This window comes from Heliangelus exortis, chromosome 29, assembly GCF_036169615.1.
Source record: "Heliangelus exortis chromosome 29, bHelExo1.hap1, whole genome shotgun sequence".
Classification (NCBI taxonomy): Eukaryota; Metazoa; Chordata; class Aves; order Apodiformes; family Trochilidae; genus Heliangelus; species Heliangelus exortis.
The window spans coordinates 3241284-3264508 of NC_092450.1; the positions used below are offsets into that span (position 1 = coordinate 3241284).

Sequence of the window (23225 nt, forward strand, 5' to 3'; positions counted from 1 at the left end):
AAAGAAACGGGAAAATGCCATGAAATGGAAAAACCCACAAACCAGTTTTCAGTTTTGTGCAGTTACATATTTAAACTTAGGCTACCACACTGATTACATCACTGAATGCAAACATGATTCTTTAATATTGTACAATACTTTATTGCATGAGAGTTGGAGCATTTTTAAGCAAAACTGCATTGCAAGGATCTTAGGGGTTTAGTAACTTTGTTTTTGAGGAAAGCATTGTATAGGGAGGTTAAGAAACTCCAACAACATCTCCGTATTGGGGTACTGTTCATGTCATTTGCCACTAATGCAGAGTAACTTATTTTCTTACTAAAAAGAACAACTTAAAATTTTAAAGGTGAATCTTTTACGTTTTTCAAGTCTTCTCTTTCCCCTGACAACCCTTTCAAGCAGAAAAGTGAATATTCCCAAGATGAAAGCATGCCTGTTTTTTAATATGAAAAATCTGACAGTTACCAGAGGAATATCTAGAGATATCAATTGTGCATAAGGAAAGAATAAACTGTATTATTGTTAATGAACAAAAATGTACTTGTCCAACCAGTTTGGATTTTGGATCTACACAACTGCTGGCAGGTCACAAAATATAGTCTAGTACCTGGAACTCCCCCCACCCCCCTTTATTTTTTTTTTAATTTAAAAAAGTCCACTGGATCTGACAAAACAGCCACCTGTAGTTTTAAGCAAGTGGACAGTATGCACCACAGTAACTTTGACCCTGCTGTGATGAAGATTCCATGAGCTGGATTCCCTGCTTCTCTGCATTTTTATCCCAAAGACCTGGTGTCTGCAGGATCTTTATGACTAGTTCCTCAAAGGCATGTTGCACTCCATCCTGTGTCTTGGCACTGGTCTCTGGTGGAAGGGAAAGAAAGGGAAGAGAAAGAAATATTTAATCTTATTTGCAAAAAGCATTCCACTTGGTAAAAAGTTCTTGTAGGACCAGAGAGAAGATACAAATTTTTTAATGAGTGAATGTCCTATACATTTTCCTTTAAAGGCAAATTTAAGGCTAATATGATACAGAAATACACCTCAGTCTGAAGCATGTAAATTTTTCCACCTAAAAAAATCCTCAGCTCCACACAATGGAGAGAAAGAAATTGTTCTCAGTTTCTGATAGTAAATCTACAAGATAATTATTTCATAACTAAGCTGGGAAACAAAAAATGCAGAGAATTACATGTTTTCCCATACACATTTGTTCCAGTTCTTTCTGAAAATCTTTTTGGCATGAAGTTACATACCTATAAAAAGCAGTGAACGTTTCCTAGCAAACTGGAGTCCTTCTTTTCTCTGTACTTCACGATCAGGCTGCAGAGATGAATGAAGAACAGGACTAAAATAGGTTATACTTCCCACTGTAGGAATTCCCTGGAACCCCCTAACTTGGAATTTCAGTAGGAATTTAAAATATTGATATCTTCTGAGTCAACTAGGAGCAAACAGACAGAAATGAGGTTTTCAGTAGTAAAATAGCTGAAAAGGAGTACCAAACAATCTGAAAACGGGCAGATTTGGAAGGGGGCAGTAGAGATCCTAGTTCACAATAGCCACACTGGAAACCTCTTGTAGTAAAGCAAAAGTTAAACATTTCACTATGCAAGAGTCATATAAAACACCCCAAAAAAGTGCAGCAAGCATTGCAGCTCATACCCACACTGATGCAAACTCTATAGCACTGAAGAGGTGAATTATTCTTCCCCACCACCCTTTCCAAAACAGTCCAGTCAAAAAGGAAGAAGCAGTTGTGCTGTTGCACTGAATTTAACTTTAGTGGTGTATTGACAGTTTTGAGGCAGAACCTCTCATCATCTTAAAAGAATCTTCCTCCACAACTGCATCTGCACAAGAGAGTTTCTATTAAAATTTTCAACAAGACCTGCTTCTAAAATGATGCAGAAATTTACCCAACCTAGATTCCTCACTTAGAGATCATTATCACCCCCCCACACACAAGAGGTGTTCCTTTCAGCACTTACCTCACATTTATATTCTATCATGATTGAGTAACCTGTGTAAGAGGATGGATTTCTAAACTGACCTTATCAGTTTTATTGCCAACTAACATCTTCACAGTCTTGCTTTTGATGGTATACATTTCCAGCTCATTCAGCCAGCTCTCCAGTCCTGTGAAAGTGTCTTTTCTTGTAACATCATACACTGGTAACAGAGGAAAACAAGCTTAAGAGCTGTAGAGTCTTCAACAATATTTACTTCATTATGGCAGAACTTAATCCCTGCTAGCTAAATACAGCCCCCCTTCCAAAAATTTGAAGTATTAGGGAATTACAGTAAAATGAAACTATGTCCCTTTTCCAGAGATGGAACACATTGCCTGTGCCCATACCAATCACAAGGTATTTCAAAACACAAACTGTAATTTATCTGTGACTGGAAATCAGATTTACCAGTTGAAATCCTTTATCTGTTACTAGTTCTAAATTCACACAGATTATCTGAAAATAGGTATTTTACCACTTCATTTAATATATTACTACAAGCATGCTCTACTGCTGCTAAAAACACAGATTCTGACTAAAAAGTGACTTTTGTCCACAGGTAACTTCATAATTACATTCATTTAATCACTAAGGTTTAAAAAGCTGCATTGTAGTAAGAGTATTTTGTACAGCAAGGTTTTCAGCCTCCAAAAACCCTGAGAATAAGAAATCTTTCTAACTGGTGTTGCCATACAGAAAGGGACTGGCCACCCATTATTGTGCTGGGCACCTTATGTCATACAGGAATCACATCAACAGTTTTCATTTTAGGGAAAAATGTAAAATCATCAGGGGGGAAGGGAGTGAGGCAGACACACAGAGCACAAAACCCTTTTTGCCTTATTACCAGAACCTCATAAAATAACTACAAAACTAAACATTAATCCACTTGCAGTATGATGTCTCTGTATTTTTGATTTTCAATATGTTGAAGAAACACTATTTTCTGCCAGTGGTTTTGCATACTCACTGAGCTAATGATGCAGTAATGTACAAACTGTAATTGTTCCTCTCAGACAACACCTTTTGGAATCATATTTTTCTTTTCCAGAACTCCTACCTAAAACAACCCCTTGAGCTCCTCGGTAATAACTCGGAGTCAGCGTTCTAAAGCGTTCCTGTCCTGCTGTGTCCTACAGAGGGGAAAACAAACAAACAAACAAACAAACAAGACACTACACACACAAAATCAAATACATTTGGAACAACAAAAAAAAAGGCATTGTAAACTACATAAGATATCTTTAAAAAGTTAAATTTTCCCTGACCACCCTGATACTAAGGGTATGTGGAGCCAAAAGACAGAATGAGGGAAGCGGTCAGAAAACATTAGCAGCAGCAAAAGAAAACAGATGAGGAGGGGTACAAAAGTATAGAGAGGACTTGATTAAAGATTTAACAATAAAGACAGACACCTTTAAGATGAACAGACAACAAAAAAGTCAGTGGGACTTAATCAGTTCAACTGAATGAGGTGAAACACTGCAGGGAAGGAGATCCTAGCGTAGTGTTCAAAAGTCTCCCTTTGCTTTTTCACAGCAGAAAAGGTGAATTTACTTAAAAAGAACCACTTCAAGCTTGTGTAAGTGGTTAAGAAATATAAATCAGTAGTTACATTCAATTACTACTGCACTATGTCACACATTCTCATGAATCTTCAAAATAGCTTCCAAGTGTGACATGAAATTCAAAAATCCTCTGACCAAACAAGTCAGATGTACAGATTGCAACAGACAAAGAGGTGTGTTATGATTTAGTTTTTTCTTGCTAAAAAAACTCAACATAAAACTGGCAATATGTTTAGTTAATTCAGAATCATAGATTGATATGATTGGGTTGGATGGGACCTCAAAGATCATCCAGAAGATCCAACGCCTTTGCATGGACAGGGAACACTAAGTGCACATCACAAAGTCTCAGGCATCCATCAGTGAGATATCAGGATGTGCATTTGTACCACAAGAATACAATTTCAACACAGAGAAGGCTCCAGCAAGAACAGAGGAAAGGAAGAGGGGAAAAACCAAACCAAAACACAACACGAAAAGGAAACTCTTTAAGTGTTCATGTCTGTCCAGAACAAAACCTACCCATATCGCCAGCTGGATTGCATGCCCGTTTACCAGCATTTTCTTCACTTTAAAATCAACACCTAAGGCGTAATAAGGGAAGACTTGCGAGAATCAACTGGGGAATGAATGCTCGGCCTCGCAGCCGGCTCCGTCCCCGCCTCCCCGCAAAATAGAAAAAATACAAAATAGAAAAAGCACACAAAAAAACCAACCAACAGAAGAAAAGCAAACAAACAAACAAAAACAGCCTCGCAACCTCCCCACCCCGTACCGCGTCCCGCCCCGCACCATCCCGCCTCCCGCCGCTGCTTCTCGCTAGCGGGGACACCAGGGAAAAACGTTGGGAAAAACGTTGGGAGCGCATCCCGGGCTCACCGATGGTGGGTTTCAGGCATGGCTCAAAGGCTCCGTCAGTAAACCTGAGCAGGAGGCTGCGGGGAACAAACCCAGAACTCAGCCCGGGGTCGAGAAAGCCCCGCTCGAACTCAAGGCCCGCCCGGCCCGAACCTGGACTTCCCCACGGCGCTGTCTCCGACCAGAAGCAGCTTCAGGGTGAGGCTTGTAGGGTCCATCCCCCCCAAACCGCCCGGGTCTGGAACCGCCCGTAACTGAGGAGCTCGGCAGACCAGCCGGTTCCAGCGGGTCGGACCGGACTGGCAGAACCTCTCACCGCCCGTCCTGCTGCGAACCTGGCCCCGCCGCGCATCGGGGACGGAAGCAGCTGCCGGGACTCCGCCCCTGAGGCGGTGGGCGGGCCGGACCGGACCCGAGCTCGCTGCGCCAAGGGACCCGCTGGCGGGCATGGATTCGGGCCCGGCCATGTCCGATTATCGGATCTCAGTGGAGGAGCTGAACGACCTTCTGGCTAACGGGAGCGGCTGCTACAGCCTCCCGAGCGCGCACAGCAACGAAGTGGTGCCGCGCATCCACGTGGGGAACGCGTGAGTGCGCAGGACGGGGCCCAGAGGCCCGAGGTTGCCGGGCTGTGAGCGGAGTTCTCGTAGGCACTGGAGCGCCGAGGTTGGGGTGGGTGGAGGGCGAGGACGTGCAGGGGTGTCAGACACTGGGGGTTCCCCCATCTGGAGCGGGGGGATGTCAGGATCAGGGTGGAATCGGTGCGGAGCCTCGCTGGAGCTGTGCAGTCCGAGGGTGCGGAGCTCGGGAAGTGTCAGCAGGGAGGCTCCGAGGCCCAAGGAGCCGAGCAGCAGGCAGGATGCCAAGGGTTCCGCTTCCTAAATGACAGGGCACAGCTCCTGAGTGGCATCTGCGAAGATGGTGGCATCTGTCCCCTGCTGGAGTCACAGATCTTCAGTTAAAATACAGCTGAAACGAGGTTTAAATTAATGAGGCTGTTTCAGAATGAAACATTCAGCTCAGAATGAACAAAAGCTCAGTTGTGTCGGCATTGATGGGCATTTTTCTCCTGCTGTTTCCTACTCTTGCTAACAAGTTGTGGTCATCCACACGCAAGAGGACAGACAAAATGCCGTGAGGTATAAATACAACATCATCTATGGGAGCCCAGTCACAACACCCTTGTATATATGTACAATAACCATGTATCAGATGAGTGGATAATCTCATATGACAGTGCAACCATCCTGTACCCTTAATTACTGATGAATGGTTTTCTAAGACACGTATTTTGTGGCTGGTAAAATTGTTCTTTTGTTTTTTAGAAAGAAACAGTTTTTACTAGTTTAACTCACAGATGAGGAGCTCTTAAATCTTCCATATTGAAAAAAGACAAGATTATTTGATTTTTTTCGGGGAAATGTTAAGGATGGGAGAGATCCAAAGACTGTTTGGAAAGAGAGAAAAAAATGGCATACAAATAATAATATTTGTATTCCCCCCCCTTCCTATCCATCTGTGTAAGAAAATCATCCATTAAATTTGCAAAAATCATTCACTGGAATGAGTTTGTCTTCAGGGGAGCCAGATTCAACCTCAGTCCCAGGACATGAAGTCCTATTGATCCTGACCACTATCAGATATATACTGATCTATTAGTTAAGCCATAAACTCACCCCATTAAGCATGGGAACTCACAGCTGAATTAGCAATTTTTTATTTGGCATTCCATGGTAGGATTTAGTTTGGTGTTGCAAGCGCAGTTCTCCAGGCACTGACACTTGAACTCTGGCACAGAAGATGTCCTGCCAGATGGAAAATCTGTAAACATTTGTTTGGGTAATGAAGTCTTCACAAATATTTGGCTTATTGCCATAGTTGTTTGGCACAGACAGCAGAAAATGTAGAGGCTTCACTCATGCTTACACTACAATTTAAGGGGTGAACAGTCATTAGGAGAAAAGGAACTCTCTAGATGTCCATATAGCCTTGAATTACATGAAAATGGTAAGTGAATGAGCTCAAGAGATTCATATAGATAGAAACCAGCTAACTTGGGTATTCATTTTAACTTCTGTTAGAATAACTAAGTGTCCAGCCAAAACCCTTAGATGCATTGCCATCTCTTAGATATTTGTCCAAAAATATACCATACAAATGCTTATCTGGAGCTCAGCCTAACATTACAACTCCTTGTGCTTGCAGCCTATTACTTGAGCTGTAGGGAGATTTTCTAAGAGATTGGTTTCCACATCCAGTTAGACACAGAGTGAAAGCTGCCTTCACAAGTAATAAAGGATTTTTGTCTGTCCAGGCTACTTCTTTTCACAAAATGTGCAGGAACTGAGTTATCTTTCAACTAAACCCTTCTGTCATATTCTGCTCATGTTGACCACTGGACTCAGATTTTATTAAGAGACCAAAAAGGGTGTTAAAACATGGATTAGTTTTTTTCTTCCCAGGAAAAGGAAGCAAATATTGGGACTGACACAGGCAAATAATCAGAATGAAAAGAGGTGGGTTTACAACAAAAATGAGTCAATATATGAATATTCAGTGGTTATCTCCTCTTACTGGAGATGGCATTCCAGTGCACAAGGAGGGATTACTGCAGGATCAGCTGGAGATGGATTGTGTGCCAGTGTACATACAGCACAAAGCTTTTATTAGAGTTTATGGCATTATTACTGAATCTATTCCATTGTCATCATCAAGCCTGGAAGGAATGATTGTTTACTACCTGTGTGCTCTTTCAGCCACTGAAGGATGGAAGCAAGTGGTTTTGCTAAAATTCTTTAATAGAATTGAGGAGCTGGGAAGGGCATAGCTGCCCTAAAAGTACTGAATGCTCTCTTAAGGACTTCAGTATCTTAAATGTCACACATCTGGATTCTTTACCATTCAGGCATTGATTTCAACTCAGATACTAAAAATGTTAATAATTGTGATGAAAACATTGAGTGGCAGAGACAATTTATTTCTATATTGCTGCCCTTCGGGTGGCCTTGCCAGATCTTTTCAAGACCAAAGATAGTGAGCAGCAGAGAGACAGAGAATGACACCTCATATGAGTCTTCAGATGAGGCCTTTGGAGAGGCAGGAACATTTACTCAGCTATTTTCTATCTTCCCGAGGCCAGTGCTGTGTCACAGTTGTTAAAATTGCTCCTAAAATACCTGGACTGTCTGCTACAGAAGCAAGGATGGCTTACCTAGCCCTGGAACACTGGCAGCTGACAGTAGAGGCTTTTTATAACTGTTTCTTTTTTTTTTAAATTATGTAGATCATGGTCAGAAGTGACTATCCAGGGATTTCTGTTATCTCCAGTATTCTCTTAACTTTAGTCAGAAGTTTATGTTAAGAATGAGTTTCAATTTTATGCCCTAGGAAGATCCAGCAGATTTAGTTTCATGTGCACTCTGCTCAGTTGTCAGCCAAGAAAGTTGCATTCTGTCTTGCAGAAGCAATGACCACAGCTCTAAATATTTTGTGAATTTGTAACCTGTAGCTAACTCCCTCCTGGACACTGCATATTTAGCATCCAATAACAGAAAAATCAAAAATTTTGCATTTCAGTACTTTCTGGGGACATCATAAATCCCGTGATGATTAACCAAATTCTTATCACGTTCTTGATGGTTTTTATCTTACAGGTTCATAGCCAAGGACATTATGAAGTTGCAGAGCCTGGGAATAACTCATGTTCTAAATGCAGCAGAGGGGAAGTCATTCATGCATGTGAACACCAATGCAGAGTTCTATGAAGGCTCAGGAATCAGATACCACGGCATCAAAGCCAACGACACACAAGAATTTAACCTCAGTCGCTATTTTGAGGAGGCAGCTGATTTTATAGATAAAGCACTTTCCCAGAAGGATGGTAAGGGAAAATGGATTTGGTTTCTGCCATGTTTTCTGTGCAGTCTGTCTCCTTTTGCAGTTTATTTTACTTCTTCAAGTGGTTCTTTGCTCAGAATATCAGCTGAAGAACCAAGTAAGGGATTCAGATCATGACTGTGGATCAAAGACACCAGAATACACGCTGAGATCTCTTAATCTGTTGTCTCTCCTGTGGGCCTCCAGTATTTGGCAAACTCTGTCATTGTAGGGGTGACTCTGAAAAGTGAAACAGCTGCTGCATTCTGTAACAGTGCCTTCCTGGGAAGATGTGTTCTTACTTTTGCTCAGAAGTGGTAAATCACGTAAAATAAAAATTTAAAAAAAATCAGGATCTAAAAGTTTTTTTAGGACACCAGAAGTGATACAAGTAATGCATGGCTGAAGATTGCTCACAACCTGCTGTGATGGGTTTTTTTCCAAATCTATAGCAAGGAGAGAAACTTTGGCTTTACAATTTTTGTTGCATTAAGCTCTTTTTTGTGATGATACTCCCTAGGATTGCAGGATGGATGGAGAGGCTATTTGTAATGTTGCTGTTGGCCACATTTCTCTACACTGTGTTTCCTCAGAGCAGAAAGCCTAGGACAAAGTGCAGTAGGCCAGAAGGTGTTTGTTGTTGAATCAATATTTCAGCATACCAGCTATTTCTACACATTCTTAATTTCTTTCTTCATGACTGAACGTGAAAAAAAAGCAAATGAGAACTGCCACAGTTCTAAAAGTTCTTCCTCTAAAATGGGCAAAAGGGGTAGCACAGCTGTGACGTGCTTTGGGCAGATGGAAAGAAATTTTTATCTCCAGTTTGGTAGAGTATGAAAAATTCTAAAAATTTAGATGTGATTCTTCCAGTTAGCATTGTGACTCACAGAAGCTGCAGTAGGAAATAAGAGCTTAACAGTGCCAGTAGTGCCATGACTGTCCCTGCTCAGTTTGATCTAAGAGTTACTGAAATTGGAAAGTTGTTTTTTTTTGACACTGAATTGTAGAGTAAGGACAGTGAAGTGTATAGGGATGCAGTAATATTTTCCTTCAGTTTCATTTTAGCATTGTAGCTTTATGAAGTTCTGGAAGGCTCTTAAGACACTCTCATAGAGGAAGGCTCTTTTACTTCTGATCATTTGCAGAGAGGAAGTCAATTCTCTTCCACATACATGATCAAAAAAATCTCTATATCTTGCTCCTTTATGGCTATGAGCTCCCAAAAAACATTGAGAATTGTTTTAGCTGATTTAATTAGCTACTAATTACAGATCTGCTTTGAGCTGAGAAGCCTCTGCAGACCAAGGCAAATGTGGCAATGGGCTTTCTGTTGCTGTGGTTCAAAACAGGTTGTGGTTGTGATGAAAATATGTACATGGTTCATCTGTTCCCTTGTCTTGGGAAAAAAATTGCTCTGGAGAATAGCCTGGGGCTATGTATCACACAGAATTTCGAAAGGGGAAAATTTTTGTGTTTGGAAAAGCAGGTCAAAGAGGAAGCAGCTGAGAAGCAATAAAACCCAGTAAGATTTCAAAGGGAGCAGTGGCCTGCTTTATTATTGTTGCATACCTACCTAAAGGATTAGATCCCTCAGCAATTACCATCACTGTCAAAAGGGGATCAGCTTGGGGAAATTAATTTAATTTATTGCCAATAAAATTAAGGAAGGATCATAACAAATAAACCCAAATCTTAAAACACCTTCCACTCACTCCTCCCTTCTTCCCAGGTTCAGCTTCACTCCCAGCTTTGTCTACCACACCCCCTTAGTGTTTATGTGGACTCAGATAGCCAGAGAAGTAGCCACATATGATCCAGCATGGAGTTAGCATAGGAACTGGCAGTAATGCATCCAAAAGGCTAGAGAGCTTTGAAGAGATACATGACAAACAGCATATTCCTCTGATCTTCTGGGTATTTTAAATTTTGCATCATTCATTTGTGCTCTTTCGTACTGGTCATCCTTAGGGACAAGGCTTATTCTAAATTAGAAAATATTAGAGAAGTGTAGCAAATAGACACTCTCTGTAATGTATTAGCAAACGTTTTAGTTCGAATGTTTGATTTACCACCTTTTTTTTTCTGCATTATCCTCGATGACTTATTTGTGAAGCTGCTAACAGTGATACCACCTTTCCTTCACGTTGAGTCTTATTGTAGCACTCAGACCTTACACTTCTCAAACTGACAGAAGATTAACCTTGTTATGCTTTATATTTCGTGTTGCTTTTCAAACATATATGCCAGTGTAACTCAAATCATGAGCTGTCTTCCCTTGCAGGACAAGTATTTGTGCACTGCCGTGAGGGTTACAGCCGATCTCCTACCCTGGTCATTGCCTACCTCATGCTGCGCCACAACATGGACGTGAAGTCTGCGCTGAGCGCGGTGCGCGAGAAGCGGGAGATCGGCCCCAACGATGGCTTTCTGAGGCAGCTTTGTCAGCTCAATGAGCAGCTCAAGAAGGAGGGCAAACTGAAACCCTAAAACAGAGCACCAGAGTAATTCTTGAAGTTTCTCAACTCATCAGAGGACGTCGTAGGTGCTTTAGATTCCCAACCCCCAACAACTACGCTAAATCACCTCAGGTGAGGGAGACACCGTTCCTGCTCTTGTCTTGTGAAAGGATTGTTCTCAAATTCTGGGTCTGTCTTTCAAAATGGCACAAAATTGTGTCAGTGTTTGGAGCTGCTGCAATAAACAGGTGTTTTTAGAGGGCTAAAGCCAGTGATAATAGCTGTTTACACATGTATTTCAGAGCCCCCTGCCAACTGTAGAATGATTCCCATTGCCATGGAGTGTGGTACGTGTAAGGCACCACTTCTGGAGGGCCTCAACACCATCTCTCTGCTTGCCCTTACCTGAAGTACTGTATTGTATTTAGATGCCTAAAGTTTGAGTGTAGGAGCTTCAAGCAATGGAGAAGCAGATATACAAAGGCAGAAATGTACTTGCTCATAAAATGAAGAGTATGCAGTGTTGTGTTCAGTGTGGATTTCTGCAATACACAGTGTATGGTAGTAAAGCCATTCAGAGCCCAATCTTGATGCACACTGTCTTTCCAAGAATATTTGTACCTCTTGGTGTTGTGATTGACATGAAATAGTCTGGTATGAAAGGCTCCTATTTTTTGCTTCGAAGTCATGCTAGGAAAAAAATGTCAAGAGTAAATGTTGAGGAAAAAACCTGAGCAAAAAAGAAACAATGTCTGCATTTATGAGTGCTTGTACTGCATAGATGATAAATTCAAAAGCATCAGAATATAACAGCTGCTGAGGCTTGTATTGAATTACAGTGTCTCTCTCCCTTCTTCATTATCACTGTTGATTAACATAACATGGAATGAGCACAATTGCACCTTACTTCCAGTAGGGCAGCACAGGTGTGCTTAAAAGTAGTTTGCAGAAATACACTCACTTTTTAGATTGCTTGCATGGTATCATTACATAGAAATGAGCATTGTTATGTACCACATGGCATAGGAAACATTTTCTTTCTATTAAAATAACTGATGTCTTTGTCTCTTTGACATCCAGATGAAATCAGTCATTGCAATGTTGGAAGAGGGAGCTTTGGTTCTGGTATGCCTGATTTATGTGTAAATGTGTGCCTGTGAGTTACAGCACTCTTAATGCAAAGGATCTCCCACTGCAGATTCAGAATTTCTGCTTAAACAGAACCTGAAATGTGTGCATTTCTTTTTACCTGTGCTTTAATGTAGTTCTAGACTGAAAATGTTAAAACTATTTAAACCAGAAACACTATTGTATTATAACACCTCTATGTCCAGATCTAGTTTCATATATTCAGTTCAGTAATCAAAAATCTCAGAGGACACAAATTGTTTTACTTCAGTTGCTAGGGTTGTGTGACTGGGGGGAGGAAGAGTTCTATAGAGCTAAAATATTTTAATGAAATTAAACTCCATAGGTGATTGTCCTGGTTGAAGACCAGGCTTATTTCTTGTACAAGGTGGGGACTGCCAAATCAAGTAGCTTTTTCTCTTCTCTGTTCTTTAAAGGGACAACTGGGGAAAATTCTACACAGTCTTTAGTTCTGTTTTGAATCAAGATGCTTCAGTACTAACCACCAGTGGTCTATTTCATTGGCTAATTACAGACCTGTTTGCTTTCTCATACTATATCAGTATTAAGTAATTGCTTCTTCAAAATTCCTAGTTATTAATATCATGCTGTGTAGCTCAGGGAATAGGAGTACTGGTCTTATCTTTTTTACTATACTGGCTTTTTCATACTTCATTCTTATTTATAAATCATCCTGTTTGCTATGGACCTTGATACTTCTTTTCTATCTCATCTCACAGCATGTGTCCCTGCATCACCTATCTGTACAAGAAAAAAAAGATAATTAATGTGCCATGCACTTTGTCTTTGACCTGTTACTTAGAACTCAAAAATTCCAGTCCATTGGAAAGGTAATCTCTTCCATGAATTGTAAGAAGGCTTTTAACTGTCAGAATAAAAACAGAATGGTTTATTAAAACTGAGTCTGTTTGCTTTATGGTGATGGTTTTGTGTTGGTCAGTACCAGAAAATACTGAAAACTCAAGACACACAGGAATTTGTTCTTATATTCAAGATGTTCTTGTCATTCACAGGACACTGCTCACTTGTAGTGGCAACTTCAATGTTTCTCTGGCCCATTTATCTCAGTATACAAGAAAACTGATTTCACAAGCATTTTGTATATGAGGGTGAAGATTTAAAAAATTGAGCTCCATGAGTGTGTACCCTGTTCTGAGTTACGAAATTACTGCACAGGTACCCTTTACTGTGAGATGTTCCTTACAACCATGTGAATTGCAATGGCATTTTTTAAAACTATTTTTTTTTTAAAACTGCCCTGAATAGCAGTGTGGTACTTTTTGTGTAGATAGCACTCTGAAGAAGGGATGGGGGTCTCTCTAAAATATGCATCTATCATAGAACAGTGGTCTCTTACCATGTCAAATCCAGCAAAATAAAAGAAAAAGGAATAGCTTGGATTTTTTGTCCTAGAGAACTATTGAAGTTGGAGAGGGAAGAAGAGTGGAGGCAAGAAGCTACTAGCATTTTATAGCAAGGCACAATGAAGGAAGTCCAGATAGATAAAATTATGATACATGTAAAACTAAACTGACCTTCTGCTCATGCTGAACTAAATCTTTCTCAGCCATTGCATTAACACAGGAAGGAAGTTTGTAAATAAAAATTAAGATTGAAAGCAAAAATACCATTTTCTGAGTGCTTTTTTCATCCTCTGGTCCTGCAGCAGAGACTACAGTCTCCACAGGTCTTGTATCCATGCTTCTCTGGAACAAAGGTAAACCCAAGAAATATTATGTAAGTGAATGCTGCATTAAGTCACTCCTGAAAATATTTAAATATTCTCATTGAGATTTCTTCTGCTGTCCAGAACTTGTTAAATAGATGATGCTAGAACTAGAAGCAGGATTTTTTCCCTCCCTTTTTTGTAAATTAGTTCTGTGAGTTTACTGTAATGCTTTTAGCACAGAGGGACTATCTAATGGAATCTCAGTACAGAGCACAGAGGTTTCTTCTAAAATTACTTTCTGGGCTTCACCAATGAGTAAAACTGAAAAAAAAGAAAACATCTCAGAGGTATCCTTAAGGATTTGTTCATGAGAATTAGTGTTTAATTAGTATCTACTATTCTGCAAATAAATACTGGAAATAAAGCACGTATTGGGCTGTTGTTTGTTGGGTTGTTTGGTTTTTTTTTAATTCCAGTATGCCCAGGTCACTGGCTAGCTGACTCACCAGATGGAGCTGTAGGCTTGTTATTCTTCACCAGACAGTCATCATTCCCTGAACAATTCTGTTGTGCACATTTCATGTATTCCTGTCTTCCCACTGAAGGAGGCAGCCAGCAGTCTGATTGATCAGTGCCTCATCAAGAATACATCTCCATTTTACATTTGGAGACAGCTGCTTTTCATGCCAGGTCAGTGAAACTGTCAGAATGCAATGCAAGCCTTTGGTTATGAGTTTTATAGGAGTAGGGGAAATGAGAGAGTGAATCACTTTTGAATGTCTTCTACAAGAAATATTTTCAGGAGATGTATGTGGAAAGTATTGCAGTAGTACATCACTCTACTGCTTTAAGCAAACATTTTACTTCTTTAGTTAACCTTACATAAAGCTGAGATGCTTCCTCATTAATGTGTTTAGCCTGACATCATTTGCAAATAATATCAAAGTGTATGTGGTCTTGAGACAAAAAAAGTTATGCAAGCATTACCATTACCATCTTATTTTTACAAGGAAGAATGCCACTGTGGGTAATATTTTAAAACGTGGCACATGAATGGACATAGGTGCCCTAGACATAAGGTCTTAAATTCTTCTTTAGTGGTTTCATAGTGAATGGGAATTAGTCTGGTCATATTCTTGTGTTTAAAGTAAGCACACGTCCTATATTCAACACTTGTGCAGAATGGCAGCAGAAATAGTAACATGCAATTAATTTAAAGCATGTACAAATGTTTGGGCTTTAAGTGCTAAAAATGTGAGAAAGAACATATCAAAAAGCATGATGCATCCTTCCAACCATTTCCATTCTATTATGATCCTGCCTGTTGACCCTAACTTATTCCTAAATGGCCTATTTCTTAAGAAAAACTAAACAAAGCTGCTCATTTTGAAAAGAAGTTCTTTCCTGTTTCTTCCAATACCTTTGTGAAACAAAATGTAGAGCTCCTTGTTTTGTAAAGGAAAAAAGAACATTACTCCCCCTGCAAGTCATTTGCCTGCAGAGACTTAGAAGTGTAACTCCTGAGCTACAGTTTCTAGATCTGCTTATTTTAAACTGGGTGCAGAGGGGAGGGAGGAGAGGAAGAACAGTTAAAAATTAAAAGTATTAAAAACCTTCTGGAAAGACAATTGTCAAGATTCAGATATGGAAGTAGAAGCAGATTTAAGTTACAGAACTGTTAGAAAAGATATTATTAAAGACTTGGCAGGTTGTAATTCATCCCAGTCTTGTCAATCACCATTCTTGCCAGGCTCAAAAATTAAATGCATATGAGAAGTTTCTAGGTAGAAATTGTAGAACATTGTCACTCACCCACCCCCACACACCCGTTTTATGTCACACAGACAAAAGCTGAGATGAATGAGTTGTTGTCTGGCCCTTCCCACTTTGTATAGTCATTGGCTGGCTTGGATCTAAAAAGGATTTTAAAAAGGGGGAATAATGTGCCTTTGGCTGGGATTTGAGACCTGTCAGGCTACTGGGAAGCTGATCTGTGAGCTGCCACCATGCAGATCTCTTGGGCTGTGTGCTCTGTCTGTGTCTTGATACAACTTGCATTTCGATCTGTGGAAGGGTGGCAAATATTTAAAAATGATGCTACAGAAATAATTCCTGAGATCACTGAGAACACAGAAACACCAATGGAGCCAATTTTCAGCAACAACACCATGAACCAAGCAAAGCATGGAGGAAGACACATACAACAAGCTCCAGACCCGAACGGTAAGAAAAATAACATCCTTGTTACTATTTGAATCCTAACAGGTTGGGATCTTTATTTAGGAAAACCTCTAGGTATGGACCTCATGCTGTAAGTGACAGGAAATGACATTTACTGCTGAAGAAGTATCAATGTAAACATCAGAAGGGATATACCAGAGTTTAGTGATAAGAAATCTGGTCTATCTACTGCTGAACAGCCCTTAGGTATTACAATATTTATTCCTGTTCTGCAGACACAACTCCAATCCATAAGAGAGCATTCCCATATTTCCCTGCATTTGGTCAAATGTTCATTTTTAGCAGCAATGCCAAACACAAGCTTTGTGAGAAGAGATGGAAGATAGGGAGTTAGGACCAGAGAAAGGTGGGTTTTAAGGAACTGTTCTGCTGGCAAACAGATATATTTGTTCTGACATATTTGTTCTCCAGACTGACATAGTTGGCTACCAAATGCACAGAGGTCAAACTTATATTTTTCACTGTTGAGGACTGCAGATCCAGGCTTCTTTTTCTGGGGATAACTGGCAGGGAATTGTGTTTTCCTGCTGCACCTCCTGCAACAGAAGTATAAAACCATCACTAATGACTGAGGGCCAGAATTCTTCTGTTGAACTAAAAAGGAACCACCTTGTGCTCAGAAATAAGAATGGGCCTAAAAGACATAGCCTGCTATTTGTAAACTGCCCTGTGAGGACTTCCAGTGCAAATAGCTTTTCTGAGTTAAAACTAACCTTTTAGATAAAGTTATTTGAAAAAACAAACTGTGTGTCTTTGAAACGAGTCAATTAGCCAAGCCTGTCACTTGGCAAAAGTGACACCTTCAAAAAAAGTGTTACTACAATTAGAAAGTTTTTATAAATCTTTAATGCTAAAAAATCTTGTATTTCCTAATGTTTCATTTGCCTGTAGCTATCCATTGAGAAAAAGGGAGGAAAAAAACCCAAAACACTGCAAGGTTCCTAATCATGCAGAAGATGCTTCAAGCCATATGAAGGAATTTATGTGAGATGTGGGATTATTTTGGACAGCAGTAAACTTAGAGAACCTAATGCCTGAAAAGTAGGAATTCCTTACCACTGTTGTAATCTGCTCATTCCCCTAACCTGTTACAAATCACTTCAGAAACACTTTTTTTGTTGCAAAGGAATTTAAGTCTAGAGACAAGTTAAACTAGAGCAACAGGGACAGGTAAATACAAACAGGAAAACCCTATCAGAATTTCCCATGAAACCCCTGTTGCTGGGGTTACACTTCTGACACTCCACTGCAAACCTCCATAGCCCTGGTGTGGAATTTCCCTAGTGGCAAGAGAAGGATTTTATTCACCAATTTGTACACTGTACAAATCTGTATTTGTATAATGTACAATGTATTTGTACAACGTACATTTGTACATTTGCTAGAGCAGTCAAATATTCATTTTCAGGAGGTAAATCTGCCATTCCTGCCCAGCTTGTATCTAGCTCAGAGCTAGATAAACGTGCAGAGGAATGGAAAAGTGCTTACTCAGGGCAAGTGGTGAGGAATTAAATGGGTTTCTTGTTTGCAGATGCCTCCGACTTCAGCTGCAGGGAACTGCGAACCACGCGTTACCTCACCGAGGGGCTTTGCCGCAGCATCAAACCCGTCAAGGAGCTGCTCTGCTCGGGGCAGTGCCTCCCCTCACACCTCCTTCCCAATTCTATTGGTAGAGGGAAGTGGTGGCGTCAGAATTCCCTGGATTATCGCTGCATCCCTGCTCACAGCCGCACGCAGCGGATCCAGATGTCCTGTCCTGGAGAAGAGACTCGGACTTACAAATTCCGAGCTGTCACATCCTGCAAATGCAAACGCTACACCCGGTACCACAACCAGTCTGAGCTGAAGGACTTTGGGAAGGAAGCTGTCAGGCCTCAGAAAACCAAGAAACCTCGTCTGTCCAGAGCCAGGAGCAGCAAATCTAATCAGCACGAGTTAGAAAATGCTTATTAGGAGGTGGCTCTTGAGTGCGGCGCTGGAGGTTTTACCAAGTGGCACTAAAGAGGCCACAGCATCGTGTGCTGACTGCAGTAGGTTCCGAGTCCTTCTGCTAAGCTGGGACAAAGGCTCACATAGTCCAAAATCTATCAGATTATAGCAGTGATGGTCTGATAAGAGACAGAGGTAAAACCAAGCTGGAGGTAGCAAAACCTTAATTCTGTCTAAGAGGAGAGGTACACCTTGGAGATCCACAGGAATCATGTGGCTTGTAGAAGCAGCGTGGCAGAGGAAAGTGAAGCTGTTGTGGTGACAATCACACTTTGTTAGAAAACATTCTACTTACTTTATGTGAAAAGAACACTGAGATCCCTTGCCCATATTTTTAAGTGCAGGACAAGCATGCCATTAGGGAAGCACAAGGAGAGTTACAACTCTCTGACTGAGTTCTACAAAGTTAGTGATAGGGATTTTATCCATTTTTGGTGACTTCAGTAAAATTTGTTGGGAAATTAATATCCTGCAGATGTTCTCATGCCCCAGTTGTTTCCTCTAAAACACAAGTATCAAAACATGGCACTGGTGTTCTCCAAACAATGGTGTGACAAATCCATTTCACACTCTCATTTAACAGACTGGAGGTTCAACAGATTAAAAACTGAGATTTGACAACTAAAACCAAATTTGTTTTAGGGACAATTAGTTTTAGGAACAATTAAACAAACTGTACAAAGTGGAGCAGATTTAAGAAATGGATGCTCCTCTCAAACCAAACAACCTCACTGATGTTTGTTCTGTAAACAGCTAACAATGTGCATAACTTGACATAAAATCTAATTATTATTCCTTATTTCCTAGAACACAAATGCCTACTATCAGCTTATAGATCTCAATTTACATTTTCTAGTCTGCAGAGTCTGAATAATACACACACTTTGTAGCACTAAGACTGTGCAAACCAGGTTGGGAGAGTAAGGTGCTGATTCTGCATTAAAAGTGAGCCTCTGCTAATTTTAAAAAAGTCATGAATTCCTCTCAAAAAGTACTTGGTATGTGAAACTTTGGTAAGTCTTAGTTTGACAGCAACTTTCCTTTACTTAGCTTCTCAACAATCACAGTAATGTTTGTGTTTTTACATTAAACAATATTATTAGCAAGTGAATCATTACCTGCTGTATATATCCTATAGAAGTGCTAAGCCTAGGATCAGATAATGCAGTTTGGAATGAAGAGAGTTCCTCACTGGTTTTTTTTCTCCTATGTAGAATTTCTGCTGAAATCATATAACCATAAACATTTGTGATTTTAATAGATTTTACAATTATTTTCTGTGGGACCAGAACTTCTAGAGAAAAGATGATGTGTTGCAGAGTGAATTACCTATTTATTTTTTTCTCAGAAATTATTTATGCAATGTTTTCCCTTGTATGGAATGAGAAGTAATAGTGCTTTAATAATATTGGTCTGTTATTTTAAATTTTAAATACACTGTTAATAAAGTAGAAAAAATGACTAATTCTAGGAAGACTCACTGATTTTCAGTTACAGTATAAAGCTGATTTGCTACAAAACCAGGGGATTACAGAACAGTCAGCATGTTGACTCCAATTTCTGTGATAAAGAGTATATTAAGGCCCTTAACACTCAACCAGTAACCCACTGATTACTCAACCAGTAACAGCTCCAAAGAAATTCCATTCTGGGACTTCTTGCTCCAATGCACTATGATTCTCTTTGAAAAAGTCTTTCTGGGAAGATGTGGAGCTCAGAACTACTTCAATATTCTCATTTCTGCTTCCCCCAGGGAAAAAGCTCACTTGATTTCAGTTTCCCTCCTACTCCCAGTGACATTTCAGATGTTCAGTCATACCTTACAACCTGATAAAGCCACCAAAGAAAACAAGAAGTCTATGAAACACCAAGATTTCTTGACTGAAATCTGATTGCTTCAGATTTCTCTGACTAAACCAAAAAAGAAGTGTGAAATCCCCTTGCAAGTGAGGCCAAGAAACAGTTAAAACTTTTTGACAGTTTGATAATGTGGAACTATGCCCATTCTCATTTTTCAAACCTTGCTCTTTAAGAAATAAAGGCATTTTCCAGCAAAGTTAGGGAAAATCTGAGCTTGGACTGCACATAGCATGCAGATCTTTAAATACAGCTGTAAGGATGAAAAACTTTTTCACGACAGCCAGAACTAAGATGTTCTTTCCCTACTATTATTTGATCCTTCATATAAAACCCCAATATAAGCAGTTGTCATACCTGTGACATTTCTCAGGCTTATCTTTGACTTTATGAATTTGGCATTTGAGGCTTAATTTTCAGACACTGCCATGAACAACTACAAGAGGTTCTTAAGTAGGTTCTCAAGTTCCCCTCTAAAGATCTCCCAGTGTCACTGGCATCTAAAGTTACTGGAATATTGTTTTTAAATGTTGACTGTGATAAACTGGAGGACTTCCTATGCTCAATCTGAGACTTCATGCTGGATTCCAGGCAGTTCAGAAGTACAGAGCCTGCTGCAAATGAACCACTAATACCTTTCTCCCAAATGTTTCACCTTAAAGATGTCCTCTTCCAAAAAAAGCCCAAGTCCTCCCACACAGTTCTCTTCTACAAAAAGCACAAAAATTTCCTGCTGTTAAGCTGCCATTCAGAATCCTGCAGTTTTCTGACTTACAATGTAATGATTGGTTCTTTGCATGTCAAAAAGGCTTTTACTAGAATACCAAGGGCCAGGGAGTCCTGAGGCACTCACACTGCTGTATTTCCACTCAACGCCCATCCTGTTTACAAGTTGCTTCTCACTGGTTTCTTACCACAGGGCAAAAGTGGATTAGATGAGTATTCTGCAGATATGTTTGGTCTTCTGTAATCTTATTCCTAAAACACACTCCTCCAATCCCCTCTTTTGCAATTTATGTTTTCAGGAGAGGCACAGGAAACATTAATGTTCTCCAAAGAGCTGGAAAAATCAAAATGTGGGATGTGGCTTGTTCCACAGCCATAGACTGCTACATTAACATCCCTACCCCCTCGTGTGGGTTCTTACCAAACTGAGCATTTGGGTTTATACATTTATTTACTTATTATTTACTCCCTTTTTTCTTTTTTTTTAAGTGGTACTAAACTAGAGGTAGTAACAGGTCACTGAATTTACCTTCACTTGGCTGGAGACAGCTGCCTGCCAGCAGCTGAAGAGCTTTCTTACTGCAGAGTCCATATTCATGATTCCTCCCAAGCAGCTTTGAGCATTTATTTCCTGGGTTTTTTTCCAACTTGTGTACACACTGGCTCAGTCCACTCACTGACAACAGTCAGTGTGCCTACTTTATTTCTGTTCCTGGTAAAAATACAATCCTGCCATTATACAATGAAAGATAAACTTTAAAACAGCACAAACAGCCCACTGATAACCACGAAGTCCCACAGATTTTGCATGAGGTTCAACTTTTTAATTACAGATTGAAAAATAAAGAATTTTTTTTAATTACAAATTGAACAATAAAAATCTAACTTCATCCAGTGAAGCCCTAGGCCCAGAAAACACATCATGTGTGTGTTCTGCAAATGCAGCTGAGAGAGTCAGCATCATGAAATACTGAAAGAATAAACATGTATTTTTTTAGCCATATGACATCAACTTATAATTAGCTTGTTTCACTCAAATTAGTGCAGCACAGAACAATTTTTCTATAGTAAACAGTCTCAAAAATCCTAAATTAACATAGAACATATTTGTATGTAGCTTGGGTTTGGATTGAACATACTGTGCAGCTGTAACCTGAAAGTTTAATAAACTGAAACTCCCCTTATTAGGCAAGTAGTCCACCAAGTAATTCACAGTTATAAAAAAAGCCACTATGGGCTGCAGAACCTTCAAACCCAGCTGAAGTTATTTAGTTATAGGAAACAGTGCATCTGCTCCCCTTTCACTCTTAGAGTCAACATAGGACAATTCTACAGAGTTTTTTCCAATTACATACAAAGGGAGGGACATTTCTGTACCTAGAATTATGGAACAGCTTTTGCACTGAATGTTGTAGAGCTGCAACAACCTGAAGTGTTGGGCTGGAAGGAGGCTATAAAGTCTCCCCCAGAGCCTTCTCTTCTCTAGGCTGAACAACCCCAACTCTCTCAGCAGCAGAGGTGCTGCAGTCCCCTGACCATATTTGTGGCCCTGCTCTGGACCTGCAAGAGGAGCTCCACGTCCATCTTATGCTGGGGCCCCCAGAGCTGGATGCAGTCCATAAGAACAGAGTAGAAGGGGGGGAAAACCTCCCATGACCTTCTGGCCATGCCTCTTTGGATGGACCCTAGGGTATGGTTGACCTTTTGGGCTGCAGGTGCACATTGCCCACTCATATTAAGTTTTCACCCATTAATATCCTCAAGTCCTTCTCTGCAGGGCTGCTCACAACCCCAACAGCCTCAGATGCAGGATTTTGCAGCGTGGCCTTGTTAAACCTCATGAAACTTTCCCCTCTAGCTTGCCAGGATCCCTCTGGCTGGCATCCCTTGCTTCTAGAGTACCAACCACACGACTCAGCTGGGTGTCATTTTCATCACCCTGCTTCTCCCTGGAGCTCCTAGGGGCTGTCACTGTCATCTTGGTGGCATGAGCATCCATTGTAGCTCTTCCAGGTGAGGCAGTGGGATGTGAATCCCTTTTTTTTGTCACACATGGGCTACTCAGATTTCTAATTGCTCTCAGTGGGGTTGCCACACGATTTCAGCACTAATTAGCACTTTAGATTGAAATTATCCCTTTCTTATGTATCTGCACAGCACCCAGGATGTGGAAACATTTGTCTGTTAAAAATGTTAAAAAACATGTTAAAAAACATGTGTCCATAGGGTAAAAACATCATTTAACCTGCAAGGGTCACAGCCCCAAGTCCTTGACTAAGTTAAAAGTCAAAAGTCATGGATCTCCCTGCTGAAGACTCCCACATCAGGATGTTTGGAAGCATGAACCTTCAGACTCAAGCTTTTTATTCATGGCTCTTCAGGCAATTTATATTTACTCTCAAACTAAGGAGTAAAATTTACTTATTTCATGGTTATCAAGCCCCTAAATTAAGTGGACATCTTTACCACTTGCCAACAATGTAATGATTGTGGCATGAGGTTATTTCAATGTCTGAATAAACAGCTCAGCTCTGGCTCAATAAATAAGTGATGTCATTCTTCACTGAGGCTACCAGATTCTTTGTGTAAAAACTGCCCTTAAGAGAAGCCTTGGGACAGAGTGGCTCCTCTCAGACTATTTACATCTGTCAGATTCTCTAATCTCTTCCTTCTTTTTTTTTCTTTTTTTTTTTTTTTCTTTTTTTCTTTTTTCCTTCTTCCTTCCTTCCTTCCTTCCTTCCTTCCTTCCTTCCTTCCTTCCTTCCTTCCTTCCTTCCTTCCTTCCTTCCTTCCTTCCTTCCTTCCTTCCTTCCTTCCTTCC

The 23225-nt window shown here is 40.3% G+C and overlaps 3 protein-coding genes and 1 long non-coding RNA gene across 5 annotated transcripts; 2 read left to right on the forward strand and 2 right to left on the reverse strand.

Annotated features, from left to right (window-relative positions):
* Positions 1-117: 117 nt before the first annotated feature.
* LOC139788506 (ras-related protein Rab-18-B-like) lies at positions 118-4905 on the reverse strand. Of its 2 annotated transcripts, XM_071728512.1 has the most exons (7): positions 4592-4905; positions 4460-4515; positions 4103-4164; positions 3073-3145; positions 2054-2172; positions 1257-1323; positions 118-864 (listed from the first exon to the last, which is right to left on the reverse strand). In XM_071728512.1, exons 1-7 carry the CDS (start codon positions 4903-4905, stop codon positions 689-691), a joined length of 867 nt encoding a protein of 288 aa, XP_071584613.1. In that variant the 3' UTR covers positions 118-688. The 2 variants fall into 2 exon arrangements, with proteins under 2 accessions (XP_071584613.1, XP_071584614.1); XM_071728513.1 differs by lacking the exons at positions 3073-3145; positions 4103-4164.
* On the forward strand, positions 4886-12820 carry DUSP3 (dual specificity phosphatase 3). The gene is made up of 3 exons (XM_071728515.1): positions 4886-5025; positions 8092-8318; positions 10599-12820. The coding sequence occupies exons 1-3, from the start codon at positions 4886-4888 to the stop codon at positions 10802-10804; spliced, it is 573 nt and encodes a 190-aa protein (XP_071584616.1). The 3' UTR covers positions 10805-12820.
* Positions 12821-13156: 336 nt separating this feature from the next.
* LOC139788509 (uncharacterized) lies at positions 13157-14232 on the reverse strand. Its single transcript, XR_011722868.1, has 2 exons — positions 14098-14232; positions 13157-13628 (listed from the first exon to the last, which is right to left on the reverse strand). It is a non-coding gene; the product is annotated as an uncharacterized lncRNA (long non-coding RNA).
* A 917-nt stretch (positions 14233-15149) lies between these two features.
* On the forward strand, positions 15150-19291 carry SOST (sclerostin). Its single transcript, XM_071728514.1, has 2 exons — positions 15150-15814; positions 17364-19291. The coding sequence occupies exons 1-2, from the start codon at positions 15598-15600 to the stop codon at positions 17783-17785; spliced, it is 639 nt and encodes a 212-aa protein (XP_071584615.1). The 5' UTR covers positions 15150-15597; the 3' UTR covers positions 17786-19291.
* Positions 19292-23225: the final 3934 nt, after the last annotated feature.